The sequence below is a fragment of the Cheilinus undulatus genome, linkage group 10 (assembly GCF_018320785.1).
Source record: "Cheilinus undulatus linkage group 10, ASM1832078v1, whole genome shotgun sequence".
NCBI lineage: Eukaryota > Metazoa > Chordata > Actinopteri > Labriformes > Labridae > Cheilinus > Cheilinus undulatus.
The window spans coordinates 11,076,708-11,097,340 of NC_054874.1; the positions used below are offsets into that span (position 1 = coordinate 11,076,708).

Consider the following 20,633-nt stretch of genomic DNA (forward strand, 5'->3'; position numbering starts at 1 on the left):
TCCCATCTACCATACATAATATCCGAAGATTAAGAGAGTCTGGAGGCAACTGATCAAGTCCAAAGGTGATTATTGGATGCTCATGAACTTCAGGCCCTCATAAGTGTCCCTAGTTCTGCATTAAAGGCAGTCAGGATTCTGTTCTGGAAATCACTGCAAAGGCTCAGAACTCTTCCAGGAATCATTGTTAGTAAACACGGTTTGCCGTGCCAGCCACAAATAAAAGTCAAAGCTGTATCATGCAAAGAAGAAGAAGAAAAAGCCAGAAGTGAAAGGGTTCCAGTAACACTGCTGTCCAAAGATAATTTAAACTGAGGCAAAATGGAAAACTGTTCTGTGGTCAGATGAATCAAAATTTGAAATTCTTTTCTGGAAACCACGGACACCTTGTCCTGCAGACTAAAGAGGAGAGGGACAATCTAGCATGTCATCAGTGCAGTTTAACAGCCTGCATCTCTGATGGTATGCACTGTCACTGCTGAAACATTTAGAGAGGTTTCAGGGGAACATATGCTCCCACCCAGACTTTAAGGGAATGCCTTGCATTTTTCAGCGAGACAATGCTTAACGACACTACATCCATCACAACGGCATGGCTTCACAGTGGGGTGCTGAACTGACCTCCTGCAGTCCAGGCCTTTCACCACAGGAAAACATTTGAGCATCATTAAAAGAAAAGTCCGGCAAAGAAAATCCAGGACTGTTGAGCTGCTAGAATCCTACATCGGACAAGAATGGGACAACATTCCTCTCCCAAAACTCCAGCAACTGGTCTCCTCACTTTCCAGACATTGTTACAAGAAGATAGGATACAACACAACAGCTAACATGGCCCTGTCCCAACTTTTAACATCTGATATGTTGTATTCTGTTGTGAATGAAATATGGGTCGGAGAGATTTGTAAATCACTTTATATTTACATTTCACACAGTGCCCCAACTTCGACTGGGGGTTGTACATTAGCCTTATTTCTGGTGTAAAAACTGGCATATTGGATTGGCTGTGAATGGGACTACTGGGGTCTGCTGGAAGCATTAAGCAGACACTCAATGAACTTCAGTTTTCTATACCTCTGCACTGATTTAATTTTCAACACCACTGTTTGTTGCTTGCTGTAGACACGTCTCCATGTGGCTTGTTAAGTTACGGTTAACTAATTGCTGCTGGACCGAGCCAGAGACAGCTTGAAGACATCGTCCAGTAAAGCAGAAATTGAGAAACTGCCACTAAAGCTGATCCCATGTGACTGTGTAGTCATGTTGTCCAGAAATAAAAGTACAGTACAAATGAGAAAATATCTATCATTGGAAATGTGGGTTAACCCTGGGAGGGTTATTTGTACCTAAAAGCATTTTAGCACCACATGTTTTTGCTTATTTCTGTGGAACAAGGCGATCTGTTAACATCTTTATAGCTCCTTTACTGCTCCTCTGGGGAACCCGAGCTGCCTGGACCTCATAAACTCTGCATGCAGCTGACCAGTCATCACCCCTGGGACTATGTATGCTCACGTGTTGAAGAGACAAGAGGATGCCAGACCAATCAGATGTCGATACTTTCTCATCCCTCTTCTTGTAGAGGGAAAACCATATGGGAGCAAGGATTTCTGCAGCGTCAGAGCTATGAACAGTCTGTACTGATGGTTTGAGTCAAGGGGTTTAGGGACGTAGCTGGTGTGTGACTGTTGTTTTGAAGAATGAATTCTCAAAAACAATTTTTGAATCATTATTTGCCAACAGCAGTAATAAAAGCACATTGAACATATTGACTGGGTTGAAAATAGAACAGAGCAGAGGGAGTGGGAAATCTGTTCAGTCCTTTCTTCTCACATGAACATCTTGTTGCTATAAGAAGACAGCCAGTGTTTGAGGTTTCATAAGATGTGGTGCTAAGTATAGCCTCATGTCACCTCTCTCAAGGGTCCCCTACACATATGGGCCCCCGCACAAGCAGCTATGATTATATTCTCAGAACTACTGATGGACTGGACTCTGTCATGTAGTCCTGAGCTCTCTCAGAGTTTTTTCTGACCAGCAGAGAGGAAGTGGGGCTCACAGCTCTGACCCCTCACTCTTCAACCCCAGGAGCCTAATTTTCCACAGAGGACATGACAACAGTCATGGTTTGTGGTGGTTATCTTCCCAGGATCTAGGCAGGGAGGGAAGACCCACCAAATAAACACATGGCACATTCATCAGTTATCATTATAAACATTACAATTATGCAAGCAAGTGAAGGGGGCTGTGAACACAGAACGCCTTAATGTTCACTTTTGCACATCTTCCTCTGCTTAATTTGTGTGTGATTAACATGCATAATATACATTCCACACTATTTCACTTGATTCACACATGAAAGTCGACTTCATCTTGTTCAGCAGAAACATTCTTCACAAAAGCACTCTTGTTTATTAACATTAATGCAGCCTAGTTGTTGTTTGGATGATATCTAAAGTGGAAATCTTTATGTTTGCAGAGACACCCAGACATAAAATAATTATGTATCTTGTTAATGTGCACAGATGAAGGAAAAAGACAAACTGTGATAGCTGGGAAAATACAAAAAGTCAAGCTTTAAGCCAGAAAAAAAGGAAAAAATAATTGGCTCGGAGATAGATGTCCTGTAAGGGTTGTGATGTAAGCCAAAGTTTGATGCTCTCTGCTCTATAGCTCCTCTTATCTGCTGCCTGTACAGACGCTGCCTGTAACTCAATCTCTGTGTTTAGATCATCAAACAAACACAGAGACACAAACTCCCACACATTCTCAAAGTGTTCCTCATACAGCCTCTCCAGTTGGGCTTCCAGCACCTAAAAATGGAGCCTAATTATCTGGTAGAAGAATTATAATGTTTTTTTGTTTTGTTTTGTTTTTTAAGTGAAGGATATGCATCAGCATTAACATGCCGATTGAGTTGACTGTCTTACGACTGGATAAAGAAAGTTGACAAAGGTCAAAGAATGTCTAAGACGCGCAGTTCTGATATAAAAGTGAAAGTGAGCGTTTAAAAGCTAACTTAAACTCTTTAGCACAACCAGGAATCTTCCCAGAGCTGGTTGTCAGGCCAAACTGAGAGATCAGGATAGAAGGGCATTAGTAGGAGAGGTGACCAAGAACCCTTATGAACATATATTTTGCACTGAGTCTAGCCATGAAGCCCAGATTGCAGGAGGCCTGCAGTGAAGGCTGCCCTTCTGAAGCTCAGTCAAAGGACCATTGGGTAACCTTGAAAAGCAGATGGATTTGCCAGACTCCATCTCTGTCATCAGGCAAATCCATCTTGAAAAGCTCTAATCCACGATGGTTTTGCCAAACCGAGCACAGTTTGGACCAATCAGTGTCATTTGAGGAGAATGAGGCAGTAGCTACAGGCTAGTTGTTGTTAGCTGTTTGCAATGGCTGCATCCACTGTGGTAATTAGCTCGGAGATAGCTCTAGTATAGTGTCATTTTACTAGAGCATGAAATAAAACTAAAAACAACACTTAAAGCTTTTTATGATGGGAAAGATGTTTTTGCTCTTCCACTGACCTGCTCAGCCTGAGTTCGTGAGTTACGGAGGTAACGGGTTAGTTGTGTGAGTGCTTGTATACAATGGCTGCTAGTGTAGTGATTAGCTTGAACTCAGCCACAGCAGCAGTTTTGTCAGAACTGGACAACATTTCTTTTTTTAAAACAAGGGCAGAGATTGTCAAAGATGACAGAAAAGATGTTTTTAGCTGCTCTTCCGGTGTGCTTCAGCATCCTCCAATCACCTTCCAGAAGCCCCTGCTCTTCCCAAACGCTTTCTATGGGAGCTTTCCCAGATGAATGTAAAATATATCCCTACAATGGATATTTGAAACAATCGATCTGGCATGTTAAGGTTAACCGTCAGGTTCTTGGTCATTTCTCTTACAAAAGCTCTTCTTGAGCCTGGATGGAGGCTGGATTACCAGATCTTGGAAGAGTCCTGGTTGTGCCAAACTTCCTCCATTTTAGAATTATGGAGGCCACTGTGCTCTTGGGAACCTTTAGTGCAGCACAACTTTTTTGTAGCCTTCCCCAGATCTGTGCCTTGCAGCAATCCTGTCTTTGAGCTCTGCAGGGAGTTCCTTTGACCTCATAGCTTGGTTGATATGCATTCTATAGCGAGGTGTTTTTCTTCCAAATGGACTCCAATCAAGGTGTAGAAACATCTCAACAAAGATCCGGACAAACGGGATGAACCTTGGCTAAATTTCAAGTGTTGCTGCAAAGGGTTGGAATACTTATGACAATAAGATATTTGTCAACACAAATCTGTTCTTTGAATTAGGCTGTAAACATCCCTAATCCTGCTGGACTAATGTACACTCCAACACTGGGTGTGTATGTGGCTTTCAGTACTTCTGCAGCCAGCCTCAAGTGGACACTTGGAGAACTGCAGTTCATAAACACTTCTACACTACCAGAAACGTGTACTTTATTAGTTGTAGGCAGTTAAAAACTCTCACCCGATTACAGAGGAAAGCGGGTGAAGCAAAGACACAGTCCTCTCTCTTTTTGTCTCGCCTATTTGAGTTGGCTGACATGAAAACCATAAATTGTATTTTTCGTTGTCATGTCATGACTCAGAGGCCTTGGCTTGCATGAGTATGTGTGAAAACAACTGTGCATACCCAGCATGCCTGTGCAAGAACACTGCATTATGAAGTTTCCGTTTTGGAAAGCACATCTGCCATATTTATAGTTCTGAGAGTTACAGCACAAACCCTAATATCTCATATCCTGGAAGTAGGCAACGACAGAGCTCTTCACATGCTGCCTTCAGAATCCGCTGCTCTCTGTCTTCACTCATCTATCATCCTCACCGTCAGCTTTCCCACGGCTATTAGAACATGTCACAAACTGATAGATACTCAATGGAGCATAGTGCACACAAATACATCTGAACACACATGTAAACACAGGCGAGTTCCTTGCATTGATGCATGCATGCCAGGATGAGATTAAGTACAGCCAGTTTCACAAGTATTGAAGCATAGATGCACACGCACACACAGGGGGAGAAGCATGCTCACACCGTTGATCAAAGGATCTGTGATGTAATCAGTCTCAGAGCTTTGTACGCATCCCTCATTAACTTTCACCAGAGGCTTTAATGAAAAACCACTGGAGGGAATCTCCGCTTTCTCTCCATTTCTCACTCCTCCTTCTCTCCATCTCTCCTCCTCATCTCCTTGTTTACTCCCTGCAGTATCTGCTCGTCCTCCTCCTCATTCATCTTCCACACTGTGCCTCCCCTGCGCTCCCTCTGCCCCAGTGACGGGCTCCACTTCCGCTGAGACAGAGTAAATATTTCCCATGGCTTATCTGACCACTGGCAGGACGAATATGACACAAAGTGCGAGGCCCTGCTAATTAACAAACAGCCTCAGCTCCTCCTGTGAGAGGCCCCATGGGGGACAGCTAGAGCTTTAAGTTTGACACCTGAAACACAAGAGTATCATGTTCATCGTGGTCAGGTATGACATATGGCTGCTTGTCTGCAGTCAGCAGAGACAGAGCTATTATTCTAACATACATCTTGACTTGATTTACTAAGTTTTGGCTTTTTCTGGTTGAGAGTCTGTGAGGGAGGAAAAGAAGGAGGGATAGAATAAAAAAACAGAGAACAACTTCCTCCTTCCCTCCCTCCCTCTCTCACTGGCTCTTGTCCAGGTACAGTCCAGCCCCTTGGTTTTGGTGAAGGTGTGACGTGTTAGTAACTACCCTGTTGTGCAATCATTTAGAGGCTCTTGGGGGCTTATAAGACCCCCAACCTCATCTGGTTTCTCAGAGCCTCCAGTCTGTCTTCTCCACACACAGACACAGAGGCATGATATGGTCCTGGTACTCAGCTGTGAAGTCTCTTAAAGGGGTCGAGGAGCAAATGTCAGGACACGGGCTTTAACCAAAAGATGCACTGAAAACAGCTTAACTGCCTGGACTGGACAATCAACGTCTCAAGGTAAAACTGAAAAATTATAGTCTGTTTTTAAAATGATGTAATAATACTGTTTGAATGATTCTGTGGTCTGTAAATCTGTGTCTTCTGTCTTAGCATACCTGCCAGATACAGTGTCTGAAAATGTATACCCTGGGATGTTTTACCCTTCTTTTGATTTTATAAATTATAAAATCCTCTTTATTGTCAAAGTCATAACAGATTTCAACTAAGTCAGTATTTAGTAGATGTACCTTTGGCTGCAATCACAGCACTGAGTCTGTGTGGATAGGTCTCAATCAGGCTTGCCCATCTGGACGCTGCAATTTTACTCCATTCTTCTTTACAAAACTGCTCAAACCTTGTCAGAATGAGCATGAACAGTCCTTTTCAAGTCCAGCCACAAATTTTCTACTGGATAGAGGTCTGGGCTTTGACTAAACCACTCCAGAACATTCACCCTGTTGTCCCTGAGCTATTTAGCTGTATGTTTCTGGCCGTTGTCTTCCCAGAAAATAAATCTTTTCCATAGCTGTAGTTCTCTTGCAGACTGAATAAGATTGTCCTCCCAGGATTTTCCGATATTTTTACCCTTTACAAGCCTTCCATGGCCACCTGCCAAGAAGCCTCCCCACAGCGTGATGCTGCCATTGCCATGCTTCACAGTGGGGATGGTATGATTGTGCTGATGTGAAGTGTTTGGTGTCTGCCAAACTTAGCATCTAGTCTGATGGCCAAAAAGGACAATTTTGATCTGATGAGATCAAAGAACTTTCTTCCACTTGGCCATGGAGTGGTGCCTTTTGGCGAACTCTAGTCAAGATTTAATCTGAGTTTTCTTCAACAGTGGCTTTCTCTCCTCTTAAGGTTTAGTGTAGTTTGTGTTGTATTTCTCTGTAAATACCTGTTTAAATTTCCAAAATATTGTCTTTTTGTTGTTTAAACATGTATGAATGGGGGAAAATATGTATTATTATTATTACTATTATCATTACTATTATTATTATTATTTGATATAGATAAACTTATCAGTGATTATTTTTGATACAGATTAATAAACAGTTCTATTTTTGAACTAAGAAGCTCATATAAGAGGTCATATCTTGAATTAGAAAGATTTTTGGCACAACTTTTATTAAGAAGGGGTGGGATTAAATAAGTTTGCACTTCTTCCCACTCCGTTTAAAATATGTAATCTTGATCATTACGTGTTCTTGTAATTGTTTTGTTTCATTTCTCTCTTCAAAATGTGTATGTCTTCTGAAGGTATATGACCATTTTTCATTGTTATGCTTTTACATGTTCAAAATAAACTTCACTAACTCTCTCACATCTCAGCTGTTGAAGCTTGTAACTCCTTCAGAGTAGTCAAAGGTCTTGGTGGCCTCTATTCCTAGTCTCCTTGCACGGACACTCAGTTTGTGAGGATGGCCTGATCTAGGCAGATTTACACTAGTGCCATATTCCTTCTGTGTCTTGATGATGGATTTAACTGAAGTCTGGGGGACATCTAGTGCCTTGGATTTTTCCCCCCTGACTTATACTTTTCAATAACCTTTACATAGAGTTGCTTGGAGTGTTCTTTTGACTCCATGGTGTAGTGGTAGCCAGGAATACTGATTAACAAGTGACTGAACCTTCCTTACACAGGTGTCTTTATTCTACGATCACTTGAGACACATTCATTGCTCTTAGGTGATTCCCACTTCACTAATTGTGGCTGGACCTCTATTGAATTAGGTCAGTCACTTATGAGTGACTAAATATTATCAATATAAATATTTTTGTTTAATTGACATTACTTTGTAGAAATATGTTTTCACTTTGACATTATAAAAGTTTTTTGTATGTTTATGTGTTGAAAAGTCAAATTATACTGGCCACGATTGATTTAGAAAATCAGTATAAGGGTAAAACATCCAAGGGGATGAATACTGCTCTGTATATTATTATTAATCACCAACTGTGAGTTTCAACTCCTGTTTGCCTGTTACAAATATGTTACCTTTGTGTAATGGAGCAAAATAGAACCCAGAACACTAAAATTGAATTTAAAGAGTCTGGTCAATTATTAATTCTCAATTTAAGTTGACGTTTTTCATCTAAATCAAAAATGTTCCAAAAACTTACTGCAGTCATTAATAAAATAAAGCTGGTTTGAAAGAATCCATTATGCAGCCAGATTAATGTGCTCCATTCATATGCATTTCTTGCTGCCAAACTTCAAGAATGGTGTAATGTATTTTTGCTGTGATTACTTATCAAGTATGACAGCTACTAAACACTGCAGCCAACTAAGGATAGCGCTGTAGGAAACCTTTTTTTGTCCATAAAAGGTAACTGAATATAAAATGTTCTCTTGTCTTTATTTCTTTCCAGCTGACCTTGGACAACTCAAAGGAGGGAAGTTAAATTGTTTGACACAACAGTGTATCTATTTTCATAATGGAAATCCCAAATGACCACTCTGCTTTCAACTCCACTTCGTCGCCATATTTAACAACAAAGGGCTATGCAAACACCTCTGTGGACAATTCCACTCCCTCCTGCACAGACTGGCCTCAAATACCCATGATTACCATCATCCCCGTCATTTTTAGCGTAATCTGCGTGCTGGGAATCATAGCCAACACCCTGGCAGTGTGTGTGCTGGCTCATGCCAGTAACTCAAGGAGAACTGTAGCAAACACGTTCATGCTGAACCTTTGTGTGTCCGACCTGCTGTTCCTGTTGTCGCTACCACTGTGGGCCGTCTACTACTCCCAAGGCAACTGGTCTTTTGGCTTGGTTGCCTGCAAAGTCTGTGCAGGCCTCCTCAATCTGAACCTGTATGCATCCATCTTCTTTATCACCAGCATGAGTGCGGACCGCTACCTGGCCATTGTGCATCCGCTCCGTTCTCAGAGTGCGCGGTACCCCAAACGTGCACGGCTCACATGCATCCTCGTTTGGGTGTTGGCATTTGCTTGCTCAACCCCAAACATGTATCTGAGGGAACTTTATCGCTCTGAGGAAAGTGGTTTGATTCATTGCGCCATTACTCATCCTAGTCCTACCTTGCATACAACCCTGATGTGTTTGAAGATTGTTTTGGCCTTCCTTCTGCCGCTGCTCGTCATCACTTGTTGCTACTGTGCCATCGGTAGACATTTATTGGCTGATACATGGCTGGTCAGCGTATCTCAAGAGAGCAGCAGTAAGCCAGAGAGACCTCCGACCCCCTGCGTGATCCCCAGCTCCAGCGGAAGCAGATCTTGGAAGGGCAGGGGGTTGGAGCGAGTGTTGTGGACAGTTGCCGCCGTGGTCCTGGCCTTCTTCCTCAGCTGGTTCCCCTTTCACTGTGTGACCCTCTTGAGAGTACTGGAGATGGACGGCTGGGTGGATGGCTGTCGGGTAGATTGGATCATTCGAAACCTGACACCTCTCACTCTTTCTCTGGGCTTCTCCAACTCAGCTATCAACCCTGTACTCTACTGCTTTATTGGGAACCATTTCAGGGGACGTCTAGGAGGGCTGTGCAAGGGCCTTTGTGCTTGTTTGAAGACCCAAGGGGAGGATCAGAGCCAGAAGAGAGGCTCCTTTAGCACCAGACTGAGCTCCTTCTCCCGAAAACTCAGTGATCTGAAAGACCTGGCGATTTTGGAGCCCTCTGGTCCTGCTTAGCAAGGCCTGGATGGATGAGAGACTTTCCTTTTCATTCACAGGCTTCACCCCCCCAGGGTGCGATGCTAATGTCAAGTGACTGCTGAACTCCAATTAGTCTGGATGTGTGAGACAGAATTGAAACTATGATAGACTCAATTCTGGTGGAGCGAGATGCTGCTGGTTAAAGACAGAAAAATAGAAGCAGGGAAAAAATGTCTAGAAAGTTTTTAAAGTGGTCATAAAAACTGTGTAACGAACACATAAATAATGTAATGCTTCAGTACTGCAGCAAGAAACTGTTGTTGGTCTTTACACTTCCTACTCTACACTTAAAAGCACATTATTATCAACTAGTTATGAAATTAGGGGAGCATTTTGCAAACAGAAAGCCAAATATTTCCCTCAGGTTTTGCTCAGTTTTTTGTCCACAGTCTGTTGGATGGTGGGAACTTTCTGAGGCCACAAAGTTCAGTAAAAACACAATACATTGTAAAATTAAGCTTTTATAACCATATTTTATCATTTTGCTATATTAAAATGTAACCTGATTCAAAATGTTGTCTCTTGTCTTAAAACAGAAGGAGACTTTTTTGGTTAAGTTAACATTTTAAAGCACTGGGCTGAGCCATAAGCTGCACAAAAGGCAACTGAGGCAACTTTGTAGAACATTTGAACCCAAAATAACTTTTTAACTCAAAAAGGAGGAGAATGCTGGCCAGGAGGCTAGTGCCAAAGCTACTGCTCCAATAGAGGCTATATGAATACACTTTATCCAATCTGTACACAGTATTTACCAATTAATTACTATCTAATTTCTAGCTTCCAAACTTTCCAGGGCTGGCATCAAGCTACGCTGTTAAGGTTACATCACTGTAAACCCTGATAGCTATTCAGACTCAAATAAATTGATAGTCAAGTATATATACTTATAGGTTGATTGCCAATTTGCAGATTCACATAACTGTCCAGTAGGTGGCGGTAACCAGGTTAAAGCAACACTCAAACGAGCAAAAAAGAAGAAGAAATTTTACAGTATGAACAGTTTGAGCATGTGATTGAGCAATGTTAGCCCATGCTGTAAACCTGTGGTTCTCAACTGGTGGGTCAGGACCCACAAGTGGGCCATGAAGCAGTTTTCAGTGAGTCGCAAATGTGTGTCTGGAAAAAAATTGTGGCAAAAATCTATAAAGAACATGCAACAATACCATTTATGTAACTGTTTTATTGTGAAAATGGGTAAATTTAACTGTTTTATGAATATTTCAGCTCATTTGTCTCCTGTTCTTGCAATAAAAGAGCTGCTTTTACAATGGTAATGAAATCATTTCTCAAGATCTCTGGAAAATTGGCTAAAATTTACACGTTATCATGGGAAAAGGGGGATAAAAAACATGTCAGTTTTTCACTGTCTCATGTTCCTGTCATAAATTCTGTGCCATCCAAGATCTTAAATGCAACATTTTCATTATCTAAATGTGCACTGGTGAAAATTACTGGAAATCTGGGTCGCAATTTGTTATCCAAGATATTAGTGGGTCCTGAGGCTAGGCCAGTTGAGAACCACCGCTGTAAACACAAGTGGGAACAACAAAAAACTGTGATTTCAACTTTAGTGCAGCTCTATTGATGTTTCTGAGATGATAAGATAAGGACTAGGCGCCTGAGCTAAGTATTATTTGTAGTTCTAATTCAATTGTCTGACAATCACAGTGAATCTGCAGAGTTTTCCCAGAATGCCTTGGGGCATTAGACACTTCTGCACCATGAATGATGTTACTGACTCAGTTGGAGGTGAGGCCTGTATGGAATGCTAGGCTTCATAGAAGAAATCCTGGTTTGGGATGCACTTCTCAATTATTTTTATGCACTGTAGGACTGAAAAGTAAGACACTTTTAAAAAGAAGGTTAACATGATATAAGTTAAACATCCCAAAACAGCCACATTAGGCCTGTTTTTCAGTTTATAGAACAAAGTTTAAGTTTACAAGATAACAGTACTGGATCACTTTGAGTATTTTTTGCGTTCCACTAAAATGCTTTGACAATCATCTCTTAATCTGCAGAGTTTTCCCCAGAATGCCTATTGGCATGAAAGACTTTTGCACCATGCATGAAGTTACCCACTCAGTTAGACAAGTCCTGAACATGATGGAAAAGCACTTCAACAGTCATTACCAATTCAAACCTCACAAGTTAGACTACTCTGAGTGGCATGAATGTTTGAAATAAAATTATGTGAAAGATTGAAGTGAAAATTACAATGGATAAGAAAAGTAAGCTAACCTAACATAAACGTATGAGTAAAACTGTGTTGATACAACTTCAAATGGATGAGTACCAGCTACTTAACAAATACTGTTTTTCAGTGAATATTACTTAAGTATACTTAAACTCAAGTGCAAGTTGACAACACTAAAAAAGCTTTAGTAAATGCAACACAATATTTAGCTAACTGAGGTCAAAAAGTTATTTAACCTAGCATTTTAACGGTGATCAGTTTACAGGTTTGGTAACATTTTAGCAGAACTAGCTTAGCCCCTATTCTTCCCTTGCTTTGTTGTTCTCGCTGGATTTACCTTTTCTTGCAGTCTCTTATGTGATAATAAACATAGCTACTTGGATTTTGCAAGATTAACTTTTTTTTTAACATATAAGACATAATAAAGAGCAGAAAAGGTTTAGGTTGGCTGTCTTACAAGCTATCTTTAATTTAAGGGTATGCTACTGCACTCATCTTTAGCTACTAAGGTTGGAGTATACTGTAGATATGATTATGATTACATATTTTTCCCAGTGGCTTATTACCATGTTTCATCAATTAAACAAACACTGCTTTATTTTTAATCAAACATCCAACTAAATAATATCAAAAGCTTGATGTGATTTGTATTTCTGGAAGGTCTAAGTTGTGGTTCCTGTTGCCCTTCTCCTGGTTGGGCTGATAACTCGATGAAATTAAATACAGCACATTCAGTACGTATTCAGACCTCCTTCATTTTTTTTCCAGTTTTGTTATGTTTTAGTCATAAAGTTCCTGGCTCAGGTGTTTCTACCCCAATCAAGGTGTAGAAACATCTCAGCAAAAACTGGGAGAAATGTAGCATTGACTGTAGCACCAGGCTGCAACATAACAAATGTGAAAACAGTGAAGGGTGTCTTAATACTGTCTGAATGCACTGTGTGTGTCTTTAACAGTGGTGCTGCATCAGGGATTTGACTCATCACAAATTAATTTCAGATTTACAGATATGAAGAGGTGATTGTGTGGATCATGGATATTAGACACATATTGAAAGCGGGACTATAAGTTCAAAGAGGTTTGTGAAAAATGAATTTCAGAACATCCAAAAACTAAAGAGAGAAATGTTAAGGCTCTGACTGCTCCACATCTGCTCTAAAGTATGTAAAGTAGTGTAACACCAACTTTAAGAAGCACAAATCTTTATTACAATGCAAATATTGAAACAGAGCTAATAAGATCAGCTAAATAAACTTCTCTGATCTTCACTGTTCTTTCATTCCTTGATAGTATGAGGCAGAGTATTAATCACATTATCCAGTTTCAGGTGTAACAGATTCTGTTCTCACATATTAACCACTGAAGGGTCTTGTTAGTATGGAAATGCTGGTTTGGCAGAAGGCACTGCACTGTAAGACCGAACAGTTGGAGGCTGCAAAAGAAAAAAAAAAGAAAAAAAAATTGGTCACCAAAAATTTTTAATAGCTATTAACAGTACTCATTCATTTTAAGTTTTTGTCAATATACTCAAAATATTTGAAAACCATCCCTTATTCTGCAGAGTTGTCCGAGAATGCCTTAGGGCATTCGGCCCTTGTGCAGCGTGAGTGAAGTTGCTGACTCAGTCAGACAAGTCCTGTCTGTGGGGAGCAACCAGAATACATTATGGATGGTATGCTAACTATAAAGGAAGACAACTTCCTGTTTTAGTGTGCACTTTTCAGTTGCTGTCACTAAAGTTGGCCAACCTTAAGTGGCACGAATGTTGAAGAAATGACAGAGAATTGTAGAGGAAGAAGAACATGTAGCTTTACAAAAATAATTTTGAATTGAATATAAACAGAATTGTCAAGATAAAGTTTACAAAGATACTAAAAAATATTGCCAACTCTTAAGAACTTTGATGTAATCAGTTTCAACAAAATTCAACTTTTTTGTTTTTACAGTGTGGGAGTCACGTGCAGAATTCATGAGGGCTGGTAATAGGGTGGCTATGCTAAAATTAAATGTCTGGATGTTTTATTTTGAAAGAGCATTTTAAGTTACTGCAGTTGGCTTTTCATTGTAGCAGGCCAGGAATAAGGATGTACATAATGATCATTACTGTCAGTTAAAACAAAGCTATGTTTTCTGTCCTTTTGGACCAACCAATATGATGTGTAATCATTTAATTTGTAACGTTGTATGCTATTATTATGTAAAGGCAGTAATGCAAAATGAGTATAAAAGCATCCTAATAAACAACAAATGAAGTTATCGTCCTAAAATTGCCACTTTTTATTCAAAAAATTCTCCAAATAACTTTCAAGATTGATGTTTTTTTAAATGGGAGATTTCTGTGTCAATCCAAATTCCTTTCACAGACAAATTTACTGAGACTGTTTCACTTTACAGTTTCCTTTCCCTCACAATCTTACCCTCCAACAGCTGTGACTGAGAGCTTCCTCCACCTGGGAATGAGAGTGCTGTTTTGACTGCTGGCCTGGCAGATGGACATTCACATGCCCCCCTGTTTCCCCCCTCCCAGAATGCCTCTCATGGATTCCGTGCATATCAAGGCCAGATATCATAATCTCATACTAATGTCCGTATAATGCATTCCATTCCCGCCGGTTGTGTTGGTAGAGGGAGCTGCTGGTTAATCAATGATGTATCTCGGTCTGCTATTTGTGTCCAGTATAGATCTGCTGCATTCTGCATTGACCCTGGCCTGCTTCTCCCTGAGCTGGAGATGATGCAGTCGGCTGTATGGTGTAACTTTGTTTTGCACTGGTGAAGTTCTTGGGTTTATTCTGCATAACATCAGTGCTGATGCATAGAAATGACATATTTGCTTCTTTTATGCAACATTTATGGTCAAAATGTTTTGACACATTTAAGGCAACAGTCGCCCAGTCTTTAAGCTTGCAGCAGATCGATCCTCATGAATCTTTCAAACATTTTCCACTGGATGGCGCTAAAGTGCTGCAAGAGCAGTGAGTAAGATGCCACTGGCTCCTTTTCCAGACAGAGCCCCATAGTCCCAGCGCTCATGATCTTTCTGAGCCGAGGGAAACATTGCTCTGACACAGACTGATGACTCATGTAGGCTACAGTTCTGAATGTATAAAAAACACAAATCCTCAACAAATGCTGCATTAAAGAGAGCTACCGGCTCAAAGGACATACTGAACAATAAAATAACACAGCGTGCCTTTCTGGAGGTTGTTTTTGCTGCAGCGTGTGGTAGTCTGAAGGACTCCATGTGAGAATCCAGCTGATATACATCCCGACATGGCTGATCAGCTTAAAGCAACAGAAGCTGTGCTATCAGCATGATACAAATGTGAATGGCATGTCACAGCAGCAGACATTTCATTTTAATCAGCACAGCCTTAATTTGACACAACAGAACTTTGCGACTGACAGGACAGATTGCTCGATGAGTTTGTTGCAGCTCCACAGTATGTTCAGACAGCTTCATTAGCTGATTCCTCACTGTTCAACAAAGCAGGTGTGACTGTCCTTGACACACGTTTAGAATAAGACAGACCACTGACATGTGACTGAGACCATGTGGTATACAACGTGAAAGAGAGATCAGGAAATGTAAGCACCAAATAAAACAAAGACTAACAGAGGAAATTAGGAACTTTTTGCGTGCATGATTATTCCTCTTTCCTCTTAGAACAATTAAATCATCAGAATGAAATCTGACTATCAGAGACGGTCTAAATCAGTGTTCACTTTGACAAATTGTAAAAATTTAGTTTTACACAGCAAAATCTGTGTGGTCAAATTAACACGGTCAGAGTTAACACTTTTACAGTGTCTCTAAGGGTCCAAACCACAGACTTTTTTGGAGTTAAAAATGGACTCTTTTTAACACAAACCAGTGTTACATTAGCTATACACTTCTTTGTAGTGTTTATCATTTTAAACTATTGAAGTGTAAGCCACACACTAGCATTGTAGGGTACAATTATTTATGTAATAAATAATGTAAAAAGAAAAAATGCTAAAATAAAGATTTTAGTACAGCCATGTGTTATTTCTTTTCACTTTAGGTGTAAATTTGACTCATTGCAATGTACTTTCCGTAATTAAAAAAGATTTCCATTCCAAAGAAGATTTCCACTTGACACCTGTGACAGAGTCAAACATTTTCTAGTAAAGGTGGAACAAAGAGGCAAATGCAGAATAAGGAAACAGTCTTTGTGAAGACTCAGCCCACCACCCCTCCCTGTAGGCCAGCTCTGCCACAGGGAGAAGCCAGTAACTCAGTGGATAACTTCATCCATGGTGCAGAAGTGTCTTATTCAATAAGACAATATGAGTAAAGAATTCCCAGTAATGATCAGTGTACAACAGGCAACATCTAAAAACATCTAAAACAGTTAAACATTCTGCCCAAGGGCATGGTGGGAAAACTTCTATGAAATGGCCGGGGGCGGAGCCTAGATCGACTGACTCTCTACAGTAGGGGTCATCAGCTACATTTTTACAAGATTCGGCTTTTGTCTTGACCAAGCGACAACCTCCGGTCCTGAAAAATGAAGCCGATGTGGAAGTGCAAAAAATTGCAATACAGTGCCTGAACACCTCTTAAACAGCTGGTTTTTACACTAGAAATAAACTGGTTTACAGCCTGGTTCAACAGACCAAACATGTCTCATTAGTAGGGCTGTCAATAGATCAAAATTTTTAATCGTGATCGATCTCACAAATTCCATAGTTAACTCGCTATTAATCGCAAATTAATCGCACTTTTTTTTGTCTATTCTAAATGTACCTTACAGTACTATTTCTCAAGATTTAAATACCCTTATCAACACAAGTGGACAAAAATGCTTTCTTTATGCAAATGTTTGTTCATGTCAACAACCCAAAACAACAACAGATAAAGTCCAGAAAATTCTCTAGTCTGAGCTCAAAGATACTGAATGCTGCAAAAATATCCTGAGAGCATAACATGGTAGACTCAAGCCCAACAAGCTGCAACAGATGAAAACACTGACCTTAATGTAACATTACTGAATAATACCACAATGTAGAGTCAAACTTTAGCCTTCTAGAAGTTACTCCTCTGTTCTCAGCAGCTGAACACCAAACAGATCTCATCATCACACATGGACATGAAGAAGTCAAGTCTCTACTGAGAGCTCAGCAGTAAGGCACAGACTCATCTAATGGTGTTTCACTGTTCTGATGTGAGTAAGGTGGACACATCTGCCCTGCTCAAGAGAAAAATCAAGTAATTACTTAAAAAATGTCTGCTATTATCTATCATATTCTTACTTTCAAACTAAAAAATGTAGTCCAAATGTAAAATAAATGCCAACAGTAAGAAATGACTGTCATCAGTCCAGTAGATTTACTGGAATGATGTCAATAAACACACATGTGAAGCCTCTTTTCAAAACTCATGAACACACAAAGTAAAAGAAGTCTAAGTGGAGCACTTTTAAGGTCTACTAAGAGGACTTAACCATCTTTTCATTTTTCAGATCATAGAAGAGCTACAGATTTAATCTAAAACCATTTTTTTCTTCCTAAATAAAGGAGACCCACAGTCTAATTATGCTTTCAGCTTATATTATGATACTCTACAGAGCTCATTCACTAACCTCTGCTCTCCTGTCACACACCAGCCTCTGCTGCTCTGTCTCCTCCTCCTCCTCATGATGCAGCTGTACATTCACCATGCATCAGACAGTCTCCTATGGGGACTGCAGAGTCTTTGATAGTTTTGCAGCGTCTTGATTGTTATTTAAATCTGGCGTTTATTTACAGTTCCAGTCGATCGTTTCAGTAAGTTTCGTTTTTTCCGAATACTTTCACTTTCAAGCAGGAGCTGCGTGGGGATGGGAGCGGACCTTTAGGAGACGTGATCGGACCAGTCAACAGTCAATAGCGCAGCTGTGGTGCCGGTTCATGGCAGATATAATAGCCTAAATAAATGAATAAATCATACTGGCCCAAAAGTGCGTCGGCACACCGGGAAATGCCCGGTATGCCAGATAGCGAGTCCATCCCTGCAGAGTTGTCTGAGTGTCTCCATTGTAAACAAATCCAGCATGGCGAGGGGGGCGGCTCTCTGCATTAGCGGGGTGCATGGCTAGCGAGTGGTGCGGGCTATATAAGACTCTACGAACTTCCTGTAACTCAGTTCATGTCGACAGTAGGAGAAAATAACTTCAGTCTTATCTGACATGATCTGAGAGCTGAACCTGTCATTCAAAAGTCTCTGTCCTTTACCCATTTCTGCTCGCTTGTACCGCATCACAACGGCGCCACTTCCTGGTCTGGCAAACTACGGGATGGGTCGAGGGTCATACAGAACGCGCATGCGTTGATCGTGCGACAAAAAATTTAGCGGCGATAAAAATAATTTGAGTTAACGCGATATTTACGCGTTAACTTTGACTCTTTTTTTGTGTACCACAATGGTTTAGATTATAGGAAAAAACTCTGCGCACTGATCGGCGCGTCTCATTTGATGACAGATAGCTCGACAGAATCTACGTTTCTGTCGACCAGAATGCTAGCTAGCTAGCTGACAGGAAGTCGAGCTTGGCGGGCGTGCCGTTAGGTTGATCCAAAGTTCAGTTGAAACAGCGATTTCAATATGGAAGCCGCTGCGGATTGGCTTCAAGAGCCATTTGAGTCCGCCTATTGTAAGCAGACGACTGACGTCACTCAGGGTTTGTCCAATTCTTTCTGCAGTCTATGGTCTTGACAGACGATGCAGGTCCAGACTATCAGCCAAACCAAACTAATTCAAACATGGTCCAATTAAAATCAAACAGTATTAGTACTGAATGGGAAGCTATGGGGGGCCTGATATGGCCCCCAGGCCACCAGCTGATGATCACTGCTCTACAGAGTCAGACGAACACTTTTGGATCAACTCTGTCAACTAACTCCAACTCTGAAGGCTATTTCACTCTGAATAGACTTAAAATTACACTTTGAGAGTTAAAATCAACTCTGAAATGTTTGACACTGAGAATTCAAAACTCCAGTTGTTGTTGTGTAGTCTTTTAATGACAATAATTATTAGTTTCAGTCCTATTATGATCATTTGTACCCTGTGTACTTTTAGTCTAGATTTAGTCTATGAAGACTCAACAATCTAAGTCTAGTCAACACAAAGTGCTTATGTGTTATCTATTCATTATCTTTGCCCAAAGAATTATTATCTGTAAACATAATAAGCTAAACTGTCAAAGTTAATCAATTCTCTAATTAATTCAAAATATACTGACTTTATGTGCAATGACACACTTTAACAGCAGTGACAGGATCAGTGTTTTATATTGATACCCTTGTTGACCCTCATTAACAATCTGAATCTTTATTGATCATAACAATACCTTTTTATTACATGGTGGAAAGATGAGACAACAGTCTGTTGTTAACAAAACTTAAACATCTATAATATCTAAAAGGTATCTCTAGGATTAAAGGACTAATGACCCAGGAGGATCTTGAAAACTTGTCCATGCATGTATCTTCAGTATCATTACAGGTCTGCCCAAAACCTCAATCAGACAGCTGCTGCTGAGTCAGAACGCTGATTCTCAAGTCCTCACTAAGACAGAGAGAGCGGGTCATATCAGTGCTGATCTGAGGTATTCACAATGGCCCCCAGTCTCTCAGAGAATTAACTTTAACACACTTCTGTTAGCTGATAAAGCTGTGGATTAGAGATTAGAATCTTTAATTCATATTCTGGGGGTCACGATTTGATACAGAATCTATTTTTGATTCAGACAGATTCTTGATTCACAACATATCCTCTAAGAAAGAGGTGCTTAAAAAAAAAAAGCTTAAAAAAATATGCTCAAGATAATGTTTTTTTAAAAAACCTATTTGTGGCGTTTTAGCAGCTAATTACAATAACAGAATATGACAATTTTCGCTTCAACTGCAGAATATTACAATGAATAAAATATGTGGGCTTAAGCAGGGAACATTAATCAGAAAAACGTCAGAGGAAGCATGATATGAATCTTCACTGTTGATGATGGTGTGGGAGTTTCAGTGTCATGGTTAAACTTGTGGCCATGTTTACTGGAGACCTTTCAGCTTAATGTGAAATTGTTTGCCGTAATTATAACATTTTTAAAACACAAAACAGTTTTTGTTATGTCTAATAAATATTTAGAAGATATGAATTAAACAAAAACTAAATAAATGCACAATAAGTTTTTGATATCCGTTATAAACCAAGCAGCAACCTCTGGTCCTGAAAAATGAAGGCAATGCGGAAGTGCAAAAAAATACAATACAGTGAGTGTGCACTTTAGGCTGGCTGCAGGAACACTGGAAGTCCCATCTGGACAGCTGTTAAACAGCCGGATTTTACACTAGAAATAAACTGGTTCACAGCCTGGTTCCAAAAAAAACAAAACGAACGTGTCTCATTAGCTAATGTCTTCATGTGCTTTCACTGTATAGGGGGGTGATTTTTTTTGTACCACAATGGTTTAGATTATGTTTAGGAAAAACTCACTGCGGACTGATGGGCGCGTCTCATTTGATTGACAGATAGCTCGACAGGCAGAGGCTATGTTTCTGTCAACCAGAACGCTAGCTGTCGCTACCCGATAAGTCCCGGAAACCCGATTTGTACTGCGCATGTGCAAATGCGTCTACATCCGCTCAGCATTAACTCTAACCCTAACCAGTGGAATTTAGATGCTAAAGCTAACCCAAGGAAGCTAATTAATTAAAATATACGCCTACCCCAATGAGCTACCCTTAAATCTAACCAGTGGAAATTAAAATGCTTAACCGAACCTAAAGCTTATTAAGGCCT

General features: G+C 40.3%; 1 protein-coding gene across 1 annotated transcript; it reads left to right on the top strand.

The window, feature by feature from the left end:
- The first annotated feature begins 5,808 nt into the window (after positions 1–5,808).
- Positions 5,809–14,087, top strand: agtr2 (angiotensin II receptor, type 2). The gene is made up of 2 exons (XM_041797623.1): positions 5,809–5,970; positions 8,326–14,087. The coding sequence occupies exon 2, from the start codon at positions 8,392–8,394 to the stop codon at positions 9,607–9,609; it is 1,218 nt and encodes a 405-aa protein (XP_041653557.1). The 5' UTR covers positions 5,809–5,970; positions 8,326–8,391; the 3' UTR covers positions 9,610–14,087.
- Positions 14,088–20,633: the final 6,546 nt, after the last annotated feature.

Excerpts from the sequence above, each read along its gene's own strand:
- agtr2 (XM_041797623.1), top strand. The coding sequence starts at position 8,392 with ATGGAAATCCCAAATGACCACTCTGCTTTCAACTCCACTTCGTCGCCA.